This window comes from Saccopteryx leptura, chromosome 2 (genome assembly GCF_036850995.1).
Source record: "Saccopteryx leptura isolate mSacLep1 chromosome 2, mSacLep1_pri_phased_curated, whole genome shotgun sequence".
NCBI classification, from domain to species: domain Eukaryota; kingdom Metazoa; phylum Chordata; class Mammalia; order Chiroptera; family Emballonuridae; genus Saccopteryx; species Saccopteryx leptura.
This window is the reverse complement of record NC_089504.1, coordinates 43,179,812-43,199,523: the sequence shown is the minus strand read 5'-3', so window position 1 is coordinate 43,199,523 and position 19,712 is coordinate 43,179,812. Positions and strand designations below refer to the sequence as shown.

At 38.9% G+C, this 19,712-nt stretch overlaps 1 protein-coding gene across 1 annotated transcript in view; it reads left to right on the top strand.

Moving 5' to 3' along the window:
* LOC136393682 (BDNF/NT-3 growth factors receptor-like) overlaps positions 1 to 9,731 on the top strand; it is an 83,276-nt gene extending 73,545 nt beyond the window's left edge. Inside the window, exons 14-15 of the mRNA XM_066366310.1 lie at positions 6,255 to 6,354; positions 9,637 to 9,731. Coding sequence (XP_066222407.1) covers positions 6,255 to 6,354; positions 9,637 to 9,731 — 195 coding nt within the window. The remainder of the gene's footprint in view (positions 1 to 6,254; positions 6,355 to 9,636) is intronic.
* Positions 9,732 to 19,712: the final 9,981 nt, after the last annotated feature.

The window sequence follows — 19,712 nt, the reverse complement described above, 5'->3', positions numbered from 1 at the left end:
TTGCTCAAATGTAGACAGAGCATTGAATTTGGAGGAATTAATAGAAAGGTTTAAGAGAAGTGATAAAGGTAACCTCTGACTTATTGCTAGCAGTTCCTGTTTTAAATATCTGTCCTTTCAAAGGTTATTATTAGAAGTTCAAGAAAGCAGCTTTCTCTTACAGGCAGCTAATTTTAACTGGGGAATTAGATTGTCTTTCCCTGCTTTATATATGTTAAACTGTAAGTCCCTCATGTTGTGGTTTGGATGATTCTGTGCATATTATTTGTATATTTTCATTTTTATTTGTCTTGATTTTTTTTTTTTTGTATTTTTTGGAGGCAGAGAGACAGACTCCTGCATGCGCCTGACCGGGATCCACCCAAAAAACCCACTAGGGGGTGATGCTCTGCTCATCTGGGGCATTGCTCCATTGCAACCAGAGCCATTCTAGTGCCTGAGGTGGAGGCCACGGAGCCATCCTCAGCACCCAGGCCAACTTTGCTCCAACGGAGCCTTGGCTGCAGGAAGGGAAGAAAGAGACAGAGAGAAAGGAGAGGGGGAAGGGTGGAGAAGCAGATGGGCGCCTCTCCTGTGTGCCCTGGCTGGGAATTGAACCCAGGACTTCCACATACTGAGCCGAAGCTCTACCAATGAGCCAATCAGCCAGGGCCTGATATGGTTTAAAGAAAGAGTTATCTCAAATTGTATCACAAAGAAATATGTTTGAATTGTAATTTAACATTTTAAAATTGTGTGTTTGACTCCTTTCCAGTAATTTTAAGACCTAATGTCATCTTTCCATTGGCCTCCAATACCACTTTGAGTCAAAATGTCATATTAAACTATAGATACATATAATTATTCCTGTCTTCCACACGTTCATACCTGCCTTTTAAAATATTTTAATAAATATTAAAGTATTTGCCACATATAAGGATATAATGTGGGAAGATATAAAAACATGAATGAAACTCGGATCTATTCTTTTTGGAGCTTAAAGTTCAGTCAGTGGCCTGAGCTATGAAGACTAGCATCTAATCTAGCATCTAATCTAAAAAGAGGTGCAGCAATGTGGTTTGAAGAGTAGAACTGGATGGAGCGGTGCTCTGTTCCTTCCCGTTGGGAGGGCTGAGGAGTCCTTAGAGCAGGTGGCATTTCCCATGGCCTGTGCAGGATGCCTGGGATTTGGATATAGGGGAAGAGCAGGGAAGGGATTTGAGGGTGTGAACGAGAGCCTGCAGACTGATCAGAAAACAGTCTTGATTGGAAGATAAGGTGTGCAAAGAGCGGGAGGTGGAGGCAAGGTTGGAGAAGTTGATTGTGCCTGGTGATGAGGTTTTGAAACCCAGTGCCAGGTGGTGAGATTTATTGCACAGTAAGGAGACATTGAAAAGGGCTTGGCAGAGCCCCAGGGTCTCAGGGTTCCAGGGTTCTGTGGCAGGGTGGCCTGTCAGATGCTCAGGTAAAAACCCAGCTAGCTTCCTCCTTTTTTTCCTTTTCTTCACTTGTCATGTGTGCCCAGCTACACTTCCTGTGAGCTCCAAACCTATCCGTGTCTCCCCACCTCCAGTGCCCCCCCTGCAGGTGAACTCAGGGATTGGCAAACGCCTGACGGCCAAGTTCTGGCTTACAACCTGTTTCTGTGAGGTCTGCAGGCAAAGAATAGTTTCTATATTTTTAAGTGGTTTGGGAAAAAATCAAAGAAAAGTGATTTGTGACACAGGAAAATTTTTGTGAAATTTAAATATCCCTTCATAAATAAAGTTTGATTGGAATGTAGTCATGTCTATTTATGTATTATCTGTGGTTGCTTTTGTGCAATGATGGCAGTAGAGCAGTTGCAGTAAAGGTTGTGTAGCCTGCAAAGCTAAAGATATCTACTCTCTGGCCCTTTATAGAGAGAGTTTGCCACCATTGCTCATTCTTGGGTGACTGCCACACCTTCTGCCCTGTCCCTTTCTCCCATTCTTGTTATCTCTCTGTCTCCACACTGCAGCCTGAATGACCTTTCAAAGCACAAATCAGATTATGCTTTTATTATTGTTCTCACAGTCTTCCCAATACATTGTAGTAAAACTTTCATCATAAAAGCCCAACTCTTCATGATGGCTAACAAGGCCCTGAGTTCATCTCCCACATCTCCTCGCTGCTTACCACCTGTCTTTTTAAAATACTCTCTTGCATGCTCCAAGTTTATTCTGTCTCACAGCCTTAACATTTTCTGTTGCCTATATAAGCATGTATTTCCTGAAGGTCATCACATAGCTTTATCTAGTGTGTGGCCAGCAGGCAGTCATTACCCTGTTCTATTTTCTTCTGAGTCGTTATTATTGTCTGTTCTACCGTTCTTATTTGTTTACTGTCTTTTTCCTTTCCTTAGATTCTTTAGTAAGATTCTTTTAGTAGGCAACCTGTTCAGTATTTTTCACAGCTATATCTCTGCACACTGGAATAATGCCTGGCACCTAGGACGTACACAGTAAAAATTAGGCTGATAAGACTCATGGTGAATATACTATAGCTGGGGTTTCCAAACAGAGAGACTGGAAGTGGGGTGATGAGATAAGGGTCTGGTACAGTAATAAAAAGGTGTTATGTGTATTTAAACCAGGCCTATGGCTGTGAGAATGGGAGACGCAAAATATGCACATCCAGTATATAGACACACACACACACACACACACATACACAAATTTCCACCAATGACTATATACATTTCACTGAAGTAGCAGGACAAATGCTGTGGTAGAATGTTTCCCATTCCTGCCTGTGCATTCATTTCAGTTTTTATTCCATTACCAATCACTTCATGTTTTCTGATTTGAGAAAGTTGTTTGTGTCCACAAAGAATTTGAGAGCATGTGTTAAGCGCAGAGATATGTAGATATCCCAGTCACTACAAATTATGTCAACTTCAGTTTTCTCTTTTGAATCCAGATGATAAATTTAAGCTCCTACTTGGCCTATCTCAATGATGTTTGAACTATTTGCAATAGGGTTACTGGAAGGCAAGATCGGATAAAATAATCTGTGTTAAAAGTTTGTACATTGAACTCCACCTGAGGCCCCTACTGTATGATATGAGAGGTGCAAGGCATTATTTTTAGAATTTAAAGAAAATTTAAAAATGATGTGTGGATCAGATATTTGATATATGAACAGTCCCTGATCCCTGGGGGGGATCATTAGATTAGAGGAAAAGCTTCAGAGTCAGGGAACAGATGCAAAAGTTAAATTAGTTGTCAGAGCACTTGGAAGACAGCCTCAGTCACCATTCTGGTCCAACAAGTGCTGTCACACACCTTGCTGTATTTTCAGAAGAGGGCAACTCTGTGTTCTGTTAAGAAATATCCTCAGAGAAAAATGAACCAACCAACATACCAACCAACCAACCAACTGCCCGACCAACCAACCAACATACCAACCAACTAACCAACCAACCAGCCCACCAGACAAACCCCAGTTCACCCACACAAATACCATCCCCGCTCTACACAGTCACAGTACATAAAACTTTTTATCAAACCATGTGTGAGGAAATAATTCTTCTCATTGTTACAAGAATCTTTGTTGATTACAGGATTTAATAAACATTTGTTTATTGAATGTTTATATTTAGAACTGTTTTAATAGGTTTAAATATTTGTTGGCAGGTCATTGGCTGCTTTGCAGCAGTGGAGCCCCTTCTCGTTTTGTAGGTTGAAGGAAGCATTCTTTAACCATGTCGAGAAGGCAGGGCTGGTATTCTGATTCCTGTGTACACATGAAAAGGGAAGGCTCTATTCTAGCTTTCATAGCTGGTAAAGGCAGGGTATCTTGGGAATAGAGGGACTCAGATCTTCTGAATGCCAGTCAGGTACTTTCCAAAGTGATAAGAGACTACAGAGGTCCTGGCTCCAGGCAAGTCCTCTATCCCAGGTCCCCTATCTGTAAAATAGAGTTTGAATTTGTTTCTTTAGGGATTCTCCTTCCACCCACAGAAGTCTGGAATTTAACAATAAGGTAGATAAAGGTAGGGCTAAAATATGATGATCTCTTTCCCATGAAAATGTGAGTTAGAAATAAAGATATATTTTTTAAAAAAACACCCCAAATCATTAGGCATATTTGAGAGAAATGATCTTGGTTGAAACAAATTGATCCATGACTAGCCTGTTAGGCATCATAACCATTTTATTTGTATATAAACTGAGGAGAGGTTAGTATATACTCAGACATTTGCGAAGGCTTCCTGTGGAGAGCTGCTCACAGCTCAAGTGCCAGAGAAGAGCATTATCACACCTTTGCTCCACCTTGGCCAAGTGCTTGGCATGTGCTTTGTTCTGTGCTTTGTGAGGTTTTTAATGCTGTCCCCATCTGACAGCAGAGAAGGTGTTGTGTGAGCATTAGCCATGTGTTTTATTATCCTGCTTTCACTCTTAGCCATATGCTTTGGAGAGCAGTATAATGAATAAATTCTAGTGTTTGTACTTGGGCAAACTTTGGTTCAAATTCCAAGCTTCAGAGGTGCACTCTTGGGGTGCTTATTAATTTTTATCTAAATTATTATTTTTAATCAGCATTATGATTATTATAATGGCTGACATTAATTTATTATCTATTGTAGAAAGATACCATTCCAAACCCATTATTTGCATTAAGTCATTAAGGATTTACAGCCTGCAAGGTAGAAGTATTACATTCCCTTCTTTACCATGAGATGCTGTGAGGTTAAGTAATTTTGAAGTCATGCAGGTAATAAATGGTAAATCTAAATTTCAAACTCAGTAAGAACTGATATTCTTAATCTTTACTCTCCACTCCTTGTCACTGTGAGATGGTTATGTCAGTCAGGATAAGCTATGCTGCAGTAACAAAAATCTCTAAATCTTAGTGGCTTACAACAACAAAGGTTTATTTCTTGCTTCATTACATGTACCGGCAGGGGGTTCTCTTAGACTTACCATTATTGCAAGACTAGGCTAACAAGCAGACACCTTTTGGAAAGTTGTCATTTATTGTGGTCAAGATGAAGAGAGCTCTAGAGCAGAGTTTCTCAACATTGACTCTATTGACATAGTTATTATTGATGACTAGATCTTCGTCAGGGTGGGGGTTGTCCTAGGTACTTTAGGATGTTTAGCAGCATCCCTGATCTCAACTCACTAGATGCTAGTAGTTTCCCCTAGTTGAGACAACCCTGAAATTGCCAAATGTCTCCTGAGTGCAACATTATTTCTATTTGAGTCTAAGATCTTCTGTCTAAGATCTTACAGTGGCAATAAAATCACCTGCCTTTATAGCAAACATTTGCCAACTCCCGGTTTAGAGAATCAAACTTTTCTTGGAAGCAGGGCCTTGGGGTAAGCAGTAATGAATAGAAGGAAACTAACAACCGTGCATCCATCTTTGTTTCTAAAATGTCAGCATGTAGTTCGTTAGCATCATGCACCTGTGCTTCTATGATCTCCAGCCCAGGGCTGTGACAAGATTCAAATAGATCTGCATTTACTCTCTCTACTTGTATAATCTACATCTTTCAATGACATTTTTAAATTAAAAACAAAAACCTTTGTATTGATCTCTATCATACATGAAGAGAAAAATACATATCATAAATCTATAACTCAAAGAGCTTTCACAAGTGAACTCATCCACAAGTGTCTTCTTGTTCCCTTCCAGTCCTACTCACTGCTCCAGGGGACCCTGACTTCTAAGGGCAACAATAGCCAACCAGAAAAATATTTTTAGTATAGTGTGACCATTTTTCAAACATGCACAACAATAGCGAGAACAGTAAAGTGAATCCCATTATATCTTTCATCAACCTAAAAAAGTACCCGTATTTCTTATTCATGTTTCTCTCTTCTCCTCTCCAGGTAGGCATTAGGTTGATAAGTGGGTAAATAAAGGAGAAGAGATACAGATATATATATATATATATATATATATATATATATATATATATATATATATATATAGAGAGAGAGAGAGAGAGATATATATCTAGATATCTGTATCTGTATATATATATCTGTTATGTATATTTGTATCTATATAACAGATACTTATTTTATAACTTTTAGCTTATGTTTTCCCATTTGTAAAATAGGAATAATATGACCCACATACTTTATCATAAGGTTGTTGAAGATTAAGTGAATTGATGTATGTGTAGTTCTTAGAAGAGCAAGTAGTAAGCATTCCATAAATATGAACTGTCATCACCTCTGTTGTCTGAATATAGGGAACCAATGAGCAGGGCCGTAACTGCCCTCCCTGTCTTTCTCTAGGTCTACGCTGTGGTGGTAATTGCATCTGTAGTGGGATTCTGTCTCCTGGTGATGCTGTTTCTGCTGAAGTTGGCAAGACACTCCAAGTTTGGCATGAAAGGTAAGAAGGGTTGTGTTTATTTTACTTCTTATGTGGAATCATTTTTGGCTTATGACTAATGCTAATTACCACTGAAGAAGGAAGCAGCTAGATTTACGATCACACTAGACTTTGAGGCTGAAAAAATAGCAACAAGGATATGATAATATAAACCAAGAGAGAGAGCAAAATAATGTTGATTACTCAGCACTACCCACTTTCCAATGAGGACAGTTGTCCCAGAAGACACAGAACTGGTTTCTTGTGTATCGAGTGACTAATAATGATATCGGCAAATAGTGCCCAAGCTTCCCTGTGGCTTCAGAAAGGCAGGCGAGGCTTGGTGACAGCTGGCTAGCTATGGCTAGGCCACATGTATTTTGCACAGAAAGATACTCTTGCTGTTCATTTTGACTTCCAGGTCTTCAGTGGTCTACTTTTGGTGTTGCTACCACTTTTTGATTCACATCTTTTGAAATTTAAGCAGCGTTGGGAAGCAAAATAACAGCCATTTTGGTGGTATATGAATGCTTTGTGATTGAGTGACTTCTTGTTTTATAAGTGGAGAAATTCTAAGTGCTTGATAAAGAAAATTAGGGACTGTGTTGTCCAAGTATAGATCACTAGTCTCTTTTAGAGGACTGAAAATTAATTTTAGCCGGAAAACTTGTTTCAGTGTTCTTGTTGTAGCCAAGAGTTTTAGTGACTTAAGAGCGTTTGCCCTGAGGTTTAAGCTTCTGTATTGACTAATAAGTTATCATGGAATTTTCTATGGTCTCTTGTCAAGAGCTACTAGCTTGAGAAAGTTTTGAAGAACGTTTAGTGGTGTCTTAGTTGCACTGGAGAGGAAGTCTGGTGGGTTTTCTTGTTTTGTGTGGTTTGTTACAGCTGCTACTGATGTTGCTAGTTTACTTGGAAGGGAATGTGTAAGTAGCAGGGAGTTGCCCAGCGTACACTGGGCTTGGGGGTGGATCAGACCTGTTGCTGACATATTCTCCTCTCCTTTTGTTGGTGCCCATTACCTAGACTCCTAACCCTACAGTGAATGGGAGGAGTAGTGGTAAACTGGGCCTTAAACCTCCGCACCTCCTCCTGGCTCCCACTTGGCCTGTCAACCCTGGACATTTCTTTTGGAGGAGGGAAGATATCTCATTCTTTAAATATAGCTAAGTCTTGGGAAAGGAACTATACTATGGTGATTTAAGTTAACCCCACAGCGATGGTTTGCAAAGTGGACTTAGCATCACAAACTCCTAGAGGGCTTGTGAAAACAGATTTTTGGGCCACCCAAAGAGCTTCTGATTCAATAGGTCTGCAGTGAGCCTAAAAATGGGCATGGCTAGCAGTTTTCAAGGGACTCCGATGCCGCTGTTGCCTGAGCAGTCTTGGAGAATCACTGTCCTATGGGATAAGCGTGGGCACCAGATCTCTCTCTGAGGGTGATGGGATGCAGGAGAGGTGTTGCAGACCAGACGTGCTCATTGCTTCACAGACTGTCCTGGATCACATGTCCAGCAGGTGCCCAGGTCTAGGCCAGGCTTCTGCTTCCTGCATGTCACCTACCTACTGTGGCATTTTGCTTTCCCCATTCTGATCAAAGGCTTCCTTTCCCTAGAGCAGCGGTTCTCAACCTGTGGGTCACGACCCCGGCAGGGTCGCCTAAAGCCATCGGAAAATACATAATGCATATCAGGTATTTACATTCCGAATCATAACTGTAGCAAAATTACAGTTATGAAGTAGCCACCAAAATTATTTTTTGGTTTGGGGTCACCGCAACATGAGGAACTGTATTGCGGGGTCACGGCATTAGAAAGGTTGAGAACCACTGCCCTAGAGGCACTTGGAGTGGCTGGCCTCAAGCATAGATGTTTGCCTGAGAAAGCCATATTATATAGCTCTTTCCCTTTCCCACTTTCAGAATTGAGTTTGAGATTTTTCCATCTCATGGGCTCTCCAGGGAGAGGATGTGTCTGAGTCCTTCTGGAAACTCAGCAAAAACTTTGAGAATACCATTCCCCACCCCAACTCTGTGTTGGAAAAATGACTGGTAGAATGACCTGTGAAAGTCAGCATATTTTGTGTAGCTCAGGGATGGTGGAGAATTAGGCTCAGAGGAGATTGTGTTCATACAGAGACTCTGGCACTAAGACTGAAACAGTATTTTATTTGGATAATTTGGGGTGATTACAGATAAGGCACCTACATTTTCCACACGTACCCTTAGGGTGTTCTTAATGAATTGTAAGAACTATTTTCTTAATCTTGTCACAGAGCCAGCGAATGACTTTCTTCAGGCAGTATGCTTCACTCTCTTATTTCTAAACATAAATTAAATAGTTTTAAAAAATTTGTCTTGGAGACTCACATTCTTGTTTAGTGTAACTTATTTTTCTATTTTTAGTTACACGTCTGTCCGTGCCACGGTTTGAACAAAGCGGGCTTGTGCTGAGGTTATTGTTTTACTAGTCAGATGCTGAGTTGATAATTTGGGGGGATAGAGTAAGTAAGGCTCATGCAATAAGGGCAAAAAAAACAAAAAACAACTGCATAAAAAGTGGTGTTTAAAAATTCATGTAAGTTAAAAGTATTTTAAATGTTAAGGGCTGTGATTATTGCTGAAAAAACATATGTCTGAAAAAGGGAAGAGAATGTAAAAACACTATTATACTTCTTGAAATAATGAGGAAATATGTCAGTTGTGATTTCTGAGTAACAAAGTATGAAATGCTCATAGGGTTGGCGGGAGCTAAAGGCTTCGGTTCTATGTGAGGCCAAAGGCTAATGTGCAAATGAGTTATTCCAAATGTAGTTCTAGCTTTCTGAGCACCTTCAGGGAGACTCCTCCCTGTTCACATTGCCTGTCCTGAAGGCAGAGTGAGATTGAAGAGGGCTACCCGCCTACCCCTAGGCATTTACAGCTTTTTACCCATCCTCAGCATGGCACACTTCATTCTTAAGCATTGGCTCTTTCAACCCGTGATTATAAACTATAATGTAATACTATTGAAGGGCCTGGGGTCACACAAACTAGAAATCTCTTAAAATCATAGTATGGCTGAATGCAGGCCCACTCCAGATTTATGGATTCATCTGAGAATTCAAACATTGTTGATGGTGTTGCGTCTATGGGAAGGTGACCTCTAAATTCCAAACCAGGGACTTAAACCTAGACTTCAGAGTATAACCAATGAGCTGTGGTCTATTCTTGGAGATGGGTCTAGTGAGTATAAGCTTCACGGATTTTTTTCTCTGTTCTGTCGATTCACCGTAACCAAATGCTGATGGTGCCATCTACAACAGGTGGGCCAGACTGTGAGCTGCATGGTGACAACATTCATACTGGTCTCGTTCATCATTACTTATCCAGTGCCGAGCCCAAAGTTGCCGCCCAGTAAATACTGATTGACTAAGCGAATGATCACAGAATTTTCAACTTCATCCATTTTAGTTTGGTAATTAGAGTACAATTAATATTTGGAGTACTGTACAGCTCACCTGCAAATGGTCAAAGGGAGATCTTGGAGTTTTTCTACTTTTCTAAAGTGGTCAAAGCCCTCCCTGCCTTTTGTTTTCAATTATTCCAGATAAGTAATGGTTATCCACAGGTGACCATTTTGTCCAGGAAGTTTTATCTTACATTTTCACATACTATTTTAAACAATTATTGTTGTTTAGGCTTGAAGGGCTCACTTGAGTTTTCCATTTTGCCCATGAATATCTTTCCTGTTTGCCTCTCTGAATGGACAGCCCTAGAACATGAGTCTCTGTCCTGCTCTGAATCCAGGAGAAGGGACTGATGGTGCCTCCCACCTTCATGTTAACCTAGAACTTACCTTTCATCATCATTTGATATATTTTAAACTTCTTGTTCTTGGTGCCGAGAGAGTACCAGCCTGTTTCAATAATGACGTCGAAGTAGAATTTACCCCAGTACATTTTCCCCTACTCTATTGCTTTTTGGCCAAATATCTAATTCTCGTAATTGCAGAAACCCCAGATAAAGCTCCTTTTTTGATGCTTGGCCATCTGTGTTGGGATCATTCATACGTGTGCTTAGAATGGATGCATAAAATGTATAACACGCGTATCTAAATCTATATCTGTACTGATACCCGTACATGTAAAAGCATAATTTTATCCCTTTTCTTTTAAGGCTGTTTCCGATTTATTTTCATTTTAATTCCACTGCAATAGGCCAGAAAGGCTTTTCCAGAGCAGCTTCATTGCCCAAGGAACAGGCACCCAGGCCTTCAAACGCTCTCATTTGTGTTTAGCTCTCACATTGCTTCCTGGCTTCCTTTCCTCATTGAAGATGTTGAAGTGCCCACGAAGGGGGTTGAAAGCATCAGGGGGTGCAGGGGCTGCCATGTATTCCAAGAGTGCGTCACACTGGGAGCCCTGCCTGATGGCATAGATAGTGTGCAGGGCTGGAAAAAATGTAAGGGAGCCAGAAGGGTGGAGGGAGCTTGGCGCTCAACACAGTGATGAAAACAGTTTTGGCCATAGGCATTGAGTTCCTTGCATTTCGTGATGGAAGTCCACATGGGATATTTGTTCCCTAGGTACTGATGCATCCTTTGTTTTTCTAGAGTAAAAGTGTAAGGGACCCCAAGAGATGCCCAAGAGGCACTGGAGCAGGAAGGCTTTCTCATGTCGGGGTGAAAGCCTCCGTATTTTCTCTGCACTCATGCCTGCTCTTTGGGCTGTCGATATTTCTAATTAGTAACTGACTGAACAACCAACTACACTGCTTAGGAATCCAGAGCCAGGTTTTCTTAAGTCCAAATTCAAGGCCCAGAGTTTAAGTTTCTCCCCTTATAAATGATCTTCTAAGTGTCTTTCAACAGCAACCAAAAATTTGGTTATTTAAAAACACTCATAAACATACTGGGGCCAAAGCTAAAGAGGTTGAAGGTTAAAGTCTTGCTATGAGCTGAAAACGATTCTGGAAAGTTTAGGAGGTTGAGTGTAACAGATATTTGGATAGACTTTTAAAAGAGGGAAAAATGTGATTGAAAGCCAGAAACAGTTGTAGAAACATCTGTAAGGACAAACTGTTTTCCATATAACCCCCCCCCCCCTTCCTTACCCCACTGGGTTTTTTTTTTAAAGACAAATAACATTTAAAAATTGTAAGAGTTAACACATGCATCAATTCTAGTTTTTCACAATTTCAAGCACTTTGGAAATAGAGATAAAAGTGGAAGTTTCTCTTCACCCTCCTCTCCCACTACCATTTCTGCTGTTATGGGTATTTTCTTGAGCCGTCTAGAATGCATATATTATATAACTTAGAAAATATATAGCTTCTCTTATTATGTAGATCATCAAATGTATTTACTTTTTATTCCATAAAGAAATTATAACACCAGCATTGTCTGCATCTTTGTAAGAGGATCGGTTTGCTTTGTAGATCTTCCTATGTCAGGACCGAGGTATGTGCTGCATTTTATTTAATGGTATTCCTGAGTCCTCTGGTGGCAGGCCTCTTGGGTCTGAAACCTGGCTCTGTCCACTACAAGCTGTATGACTTTGAGCGAGTTCCTCATCCTCTCTGGCCTCAATAGTTCTAACTGTACTGGGGCACTAATTGCATCCATCTCATAAAGTTGTGATAAGACAGAGTTTATGTGTGGGAAGCACTTGGGAAAGTTCCTGACATTTAGTAATTATTATATAAATAGTGACTATTATTATTCATGAGAAATTATGATTTATTTTCCTCTTGTAATAAACAATTACATTTTAATCAAGTTTACAAAAAATTATTTTAAATAATACCTTACAGTTAAGATAGATACTTGTAAATGGATTGCTGAGAGAAATGTGAGTAGCGTATATTTTAAATGTTGATAGATTACCTTGCAAAAATGCTTCATTAATTTATACTCTCACCAACAGTATCTTTTAGTTTATACTTTCATCCATATTGGATATTATATCAACCTTTCATATTTTTGCCAATTCAGTTAAGATATTTTGATTATTAATAAGGCTGAACATCTTTATTATGTTAAGAATAAGAAATGTTTTTACTTGGCAATTTACAGACTTATAAATTGTATACATTTGGCCTGACCTGTGGTGGCGCAGTGGATAAAGCGTCGACCTGGAAATGCTGAGGTCGCCAGTTCGAAACCCTGGGCTTGCCTGGTCAAGGCACATATGGGAGTTGATGCTTCCAGCTCCTCCCCCCTGTCTCTCTCTTCTCTCTCTGTCTCTCTCTCTCCTCTCTAAAATGAATAAATAAAATTTAAAAAAATTTAAAAAAAATTGTATACATTAATCAATCTTTTATTGGTGATGTATGTAGCTCACATTTTTTTCTAGTCTTGATTTTTTTCAATAGTATCTTTCGGCAAACAAAAATATTTACCTTGGTTGGAAGCAAATCTGTCTGTCTTTTCCAGCTTAGTTTTTATGTGTTGCTTATTAGGAAGACCTTCCCCACCTTAAGGTAGTAAATATACTTTTTAATATTTCTTTTACTGGTTTTACTCTGTGTGTGTTTTTAAACTTAGATCTTTAATCTTTTGGAAAAAAAATTAAACCTTGGTGAGAAGTACTTTGCATTTTTCAGAGCTGTATGGAGTAAAGCTATTTGAATGACTTTCAGTGTGACATTTTCAGAGAGACTAACAGTATTATTTTAACTTTCTGGATTCAGAAAGCTACTAATGAAGAGAAAAGGAAGTCTTGAAGAACTTAGCGATGAACTTTTTTGAGAAGTAAGCAATGAGCATTGTTGGTTCTTGCACAGTGGGTGAGGGTTGAGTTCCCAGAGTATCACAGAAAGCAGGTTTTCACAGGAACCATCTTCCTGCCCTTTCCCCAGCTTCAGACTCAGCTCAAAGTATATCTTAGCTCTCTTAATAGAGAACACAATTTTTAAATAATCAAGTCTTCAAAAATTTTAGAGAAGACATCTTTAAATAAGTTATTCAGTAAGTAATTTGAAAAACTGGAAATTAATCAAAGGAAAAGTATTAGCCTAAGTATTTTTTTTTCCTGTTATTTGGAGATGTTATAAAAAGTATTTCCCCCTGTATATTTGGGGGTGAAGAGCTACTGTCCAAAGTCCATTACTTCTTTTAGGGTAACATTTGGATTATGTCTGTCTGAGGGCAAAATGTGCTTAATTCTTTGCAACATCTTGAAAAGCGGTATAGAAATTTCAGGAATTGGCCTGATCTCCCAAGACAGGAAATTAAAGAAGCAGCTTTCTTCCTTTAGCCTTGCAAGGACACTGACCTTGAACTTTTAAAATTACTGGTTTTCTGTGGGCATCCCAAAGCACAGTGTGGTTCAGGGGAGAGCCCAGTTTTACCTGTAATGTAAAAAGTGCTTGCAGTATTGTTTAAGGACTTTTCACATTACTAGTTTCACTAAAAGGTAAAGGATTCCTCAAGAAATTAGATTTTGTATTTAATAGTCAGAAAAAAAATTGTTCCCCCTTCTTTTGTCCTCCGTAAATCCTGTAATGAGCTCACTTTGACCTCCTTACACAGACCATAGTATACTTTAAAAAGGATTTCCCAAATTAGAAAGCCTGTTGTTTTTGTCTTTTCCTTCTTTCTTTTCTTTCATCCCCTCCCCCCGCCGCCATTTTGTCCTTCCACACCTCTGTGCTTCCTAACTTTATATCTTTCTCTCTCTCTTTTGGTTTTCTTCCTCATTCCTAGCATCTGAGGTTGGTGGACAAGCTTTTCAGAATTTATGAAGAACGCAGATAACTTGGCTTAAATTCTAACATATGCTCTGATTTTATCTTACTTTATTTTGGGCAAGAATACTGAATGATTGTGGGAATAAACTTAGCTCTAAATCAGCAGAATTGTCATGTGGTGATTCAGAAGATAGCCTGTTTGATACTTCACATCCTTCGTGTTCATAAGTTAACTCTTGCGTCTTCAAACCCAGAAGCATATGGATACATACTAACGATGGGGACTTATGAATCTGATTAGCTTGGATTTAAATTCCAGATCTTTCACCAGCTAACTATAATTTTGGGCAAAGTTTTAAACTCCCTAAATTTTAGATTTCTCTTTGATTAAATGAGGTAATAATATCCATCTCTCTGGTGTTTATAAGAATTAGAATCATTGCTTAGTTTAGTGCTCATTGAATTAATTCCATGAGAGGTAGTTATTTTTCAGATTTATGTTATAGTAATTCATTATTAAGAAAAAGAATATGAAGAGAGTACTTTGAATTTACACTGATTCTGAATTGCCCCAAATGTATACAGTGTATAAATAGTATCTTCAGGTTTATTAGTTAAGTTTATAGAAAAAAATTATAACATGTCTCTACTTTATTGGCATGCATTATGCATATAAAGTGGCTGATGCTCTTTAGCTCTTAAAGGTTCTACTATGCAATAATTATTGCAAATCCTTAATTTTATTGTCCTTTGAACATTTTATCAGTTTAAATTGTTTTGGGCTTTATGAGGAATCTGTTTGAATGATTGATTTGGCGTGTACATTTTACTAGTTTCTTTGGGGAGGAACATTTACCGTAGGGAAAGGGTAGGAAGAACAGGCAGGGTGGGATTGGGAAGCCCCCTCCCCTCAATGACCATTAGCTTAAATCTAGAAAAGAGTTCATAGAGCCTTCTGTTCTAATGTGCTCCCCTTTTGCATGGAGTATATTACAACTGCTCAAATAATTTCTTTTAACAAAAATAGACTTTAATTTTTGATATATTTATAGCCTACTAGAGATGAAAAGGGTGTTTCCTAAGGCTTGGGCAGGCAAATGGTGGTAGGAGATCTTTGTTTTCAAACACACTGACTTCTTCTGTCATCATCTGGGAACTTTATTGGTCTTAGGACAGAGAGAATGAAAGATATATATATATATATATATATATACACACACACACACATATTCTACATCCTAACTCTTTAAGTCTTTAGTAAGAGATTAAAATAGTGAAACGAAGGCAGTAGAGCCACCTCAGCCCCATCTAGGGTCAGTGAAAGAAGGAAGGGGACTAGAGTTCAGGGGAGGGAGTGGTGTGGATGGGGAGGATGTTGGAAATGAGGTGGAGTTTGTATTTTCAATCATGCTTGTCAACTTTAGTAGTCCTGGCAAGACTCAAGAACAGTCAACCATTCAACTGAGCCTTTTCTACCCTTACTTTCTGGATCATCTATAAAAGAAAATTGTGTAAAGATTAGAAATAACAGTACTAGACCAAAAGGCATCTGAGGGTTCCCTCCAGCTTTTAGTATCTACCATTCTGATACAAAACCTTTCAAAACAATCACACACTCACTAAAAGTGTCTGCCATACACTTCTATTGCTATCCTTTCTTATTTTGATGTGGAATGATAGTTTTTTTCTTCTCCACTGTGGAACCACGGTGTCCTTAATATTAATATGAAGTATTGTGTCTGTATGATCAAAACTAAATAGTCTTGAATATATTTTCAAACTTGTGATCTTCTCAAGGAAGTGTTGCCTCTAAGTTATAAACAGAAGTTCTTTCTTGCCTGACCTGTGGTGGCGCAGTGGATAAAGCGTCGACCTGGAAATGCTGAGGTCGCAGGTTTGAAACCCTGGGCTTGCCTGGTCAAGGCACATATGGGAGTTGATGCTTCCAGCTCCTCCCCCCCTTCTCTCTCTCTCTGTCTCTCTCTCTGTCTGTCTCTCCCTCTCCTCTTTAAAATGAATAAATAAATAAATAATTTAAGAAGTTCTTTCTTGTTCAGTTGGCATCCCTGATGATGATGACCTTGACCTTGACTTTGTTTACTGTTAATTTGCATACAGTATGCATCCTGATAGCACCTTTGACATTCCAGCTTGAGCCATGTGAGGCAGCCCTGCCTCACCATCTCTTCTTAGAATGGTGTGGGTTTCAGGGAGCAGATAAACAGCTGGACTGTTTTCCAGCTCGTTTCAGTCAGATTTCACAGGGTGGTTTTGCTATTTTGTTTGAAATAAATCTTCAGAACATTAGGTTTATCCATATTAAAATGCCACACACATTCCATAGCCCAGAATAAATAATTTCTGTGTTCTTTATGTGTAGCTTTTCCTCTATGAGTGTGGAAAACTGAAAGGTGATATTAGGTATATGTTTATTTGCAGAACTTATAGTGATTTATTCCTCACATTATATGTTGGTTCTCCTGTGATGCCGTCCGTGGCAGTGGATGGAGAGAGAGCTAAAATGTCCAGGATGGGATTGAGAATGAAGTAGGCACAAATCTCAAGCACAGTTGTAAGATATCTGACTTTATTTTTCTATAGTTCAATTAAATATCTATTTTTAGTTCTTTTTGAACTAGGTAATGGGAATTTAATCTTCTACCAATCTGGATACTTTCAGACAATTATGGGCAATCACAGCAAATTTTATGTTTTTTCCTTCGAATTGGGATCACTCATTCACTCACACTCACCCATTTCCTGAGGTTGCATGTCAGTTTCTGGGTGGTGGTGGAGTGTGTGTCTGAGGGAACATAAAGTGCCATTGCATTGGGAGGATGCATAACTGTGGCCATGGTGGTCACTTCCTCATGTTGATGGCTACTGTGTTGTCCATTTTCCCACTTGTCCTCAGCCATCAGTCTGGGTGAATCACAAGCATACCATCTTGTGTTTCTAACCAGGTGCCACCATCTTTATATACCTATCTGAATGGACATCCTTGAAGCTTTAGGGGCACAGGATATATTTGGGGACACACACTGTGATTATCTTACTTTATCACTCTCAAGCTTGTGATTGCTCTGGTGTCTTGGCCACCTTTCAGGTCTTCCCAGAAAGAGGGACTCAAGGTTCTTCCTTTGAATCTCCAGCCCTGATGAAAGAGTCTGTGGTTCTGTAGCCCCCATATTTGACTAGGAGACAGGTTATAGGGCTCCTCCTGCCTGTGTATCATTTGTTTGTCTTACCTCTGACTCTCTTATTTCCTATGGAGATAGAAAGAATATGAAGATCAGTTTTGCCTGATTTCATCTTCTTCCAAGTAATTTTGTCATACATGTGGATCTTGAATTTTTTCCCAACTTTTCATTACGAAATTTTCAACTTGAAGAGTTGAAAGACTATTATAATGAACATCTGTATACTTAACACCTAGATTCAGCTTCTGGTGAATATTTTTCTGTTTAAAAAGAAGTTTTCCACATCATGTCACTTCATTCTTAAATTCTCCAACATGTTTCTTCTAATACTATAGAAACAATATCTTGTAAAAGCACCAGCCCAATACCACTATCACTATACTCCCAAAAGTTAAAACAACTTTGTAATAATAGATATAAGCTGGTACATCTTCAAATTCCCTTAATTATTCAAAAATGAATAATTCTGTATTTTTAACTACTTGTATTTCAAACCAAGATCAAATCAAAGTTCATGCATTGTGCTTGCTCATAGTTTCCTTGGGTCCCTTTCAATCAAGAATGTGGGCCTCTATTTTTTTTCTTCCTGGCACTGAATTTTGAAGAGATCAGTGAGTTGTTCTGTAGAATGACCTTCATTCTGCCTCTGTTTCCTTGTGAGATTCTTTCATTTGTCATCTATCCTCTGCATTTTCTGTGACCCAGAACTTATGTCTAAAGGCTTGATTAAATTCAGGCGAAACATTTTTGGAGAAGAAGAAGATCACAGAGATGCTATGGACTTCACATTATATCACATTTAGAAGCACATAATGTCAGGATGTTATACTATTATGGTAATTTGGACACTTTTTTTTTGAGAGAGAGAGAGATAAACAGGGACATACAGACAGGAAGGGGAAGAGATGAGAAGCATCAGTTCTTCATTGAGGCACCATAGTTGTTCCTTGATTACTTTCTCATATGTGCCTTAACCAGGGTGGTGATGGGGTTCCTGCCAAGCCAGTGACCATGGGGTCATGTCTGTGATCCCATGCTCCAGCTGGCGACCCTGTGCTCAAGCTGGTGAGCCTGTGCTCAAACTGGTGACCTCGGAGTTTTGAACCTGGATCCTCTGCATCCCAAACCAGTGCTCTGTCTAGTGCACTACTATCTGGTCAGGCAGGACACTGTTTAAAGACAGTGACCACCAGGTCTTTTCTTTGTTAGTGTAAGTTTTTCCCTCCGCAATGGGTAGGTAATTTGCAGACCGATTGATAGTTTGATCTCTACCAAATATCCTCTTCTCCTCGAAGTTTGAACCTAATGGGTTTAGTATCCAGTTCTGATCATTTCCTAAAACAATTAATTAATTTCTAAGCATTGCAGGATGGTGTTTTCTAATTCAGTCATTCCTTCTTCATGCTGACTTCTGTTAAAACAAAACAAAAACAAGAGCATCCTGGCCTTTACCAAGGATTTCAATTTTTTAATTTTAGTTCTATCGGGTTAACCCTTCCTTGAGGCAATGGATGGTCAGTGTCCAGCTGCCTACATTGGGGAAGGGTTATAACATTTCTAAATTATTATTTATTTTGAATGTCTCAAAATCACTGAGCCAGACATATTGTGGAAATTCTATCTTTTCTTATCATAATGATTAAGCATTAAATAGGTATAATAAATCTAATTGCTTAAGAATTCCATCCTGCATACTTGTGATTATTGGTAGAATCAGAGAGAGTAAAAACTGGCAAGTAAGCTTAGGTCTCATTCAGAGCCTTTCTTATAGAGATGAGAGCAGTGCAGCCCACAGAGCTTAAGCAACTTGCCTGAGGTTGCATAGCTGGTTTGTGGCAGATCTAGGACTGGAAGCCAGACCTCATGACTCCAGATTTAATGTTTTATGCTGTGGGACTAAGAAACATTATAAGAATAAATAAAATATATTTACATGCCAAATTTATTGCTTTAGCACTAGTTTGTATTGCCATTGGCTATCGCTAATATGTATTGCCACTGGTATATGTCACCATTGGATGGTACTGTGTGTTCCTCACATCTGGGACATCTGTCATTGGTGGTAACAGGATGGCTTTAGGAGATACTCAGGGGCTAACATCTTTAGATGCGATGGTTCTATATTTTAATATTTATTAGAAAAAGGTATCCTTAGAACATATCTTTTGTTTTACGATATTATTACTTAGGATAAGGCTTGCATTAAAAAAATGAAATAAAGAAAAGTATTAGATAAATACTTTAATTTAAATTTTAAAAAGATTATTTGAGTAGGACTGTCCTAAGGCATTGGAAATTTAATATGATACAAAACAGAACAAAGTTTCTGCCCCATGGAACTTAAACTCCGCCGAGGGGGAAGGGAAAAAAAGACAGAGAAAGAAATATAGATGTAATCTACAGGTACTGCCAAATGCTATAAATAAAATGAATGTAGGTAAGAGGAGAATAGCGAAAGTTTTGTTATTTTTAAGTATTTAGGAAAGGCCCATCTGATAAGATGATATTGA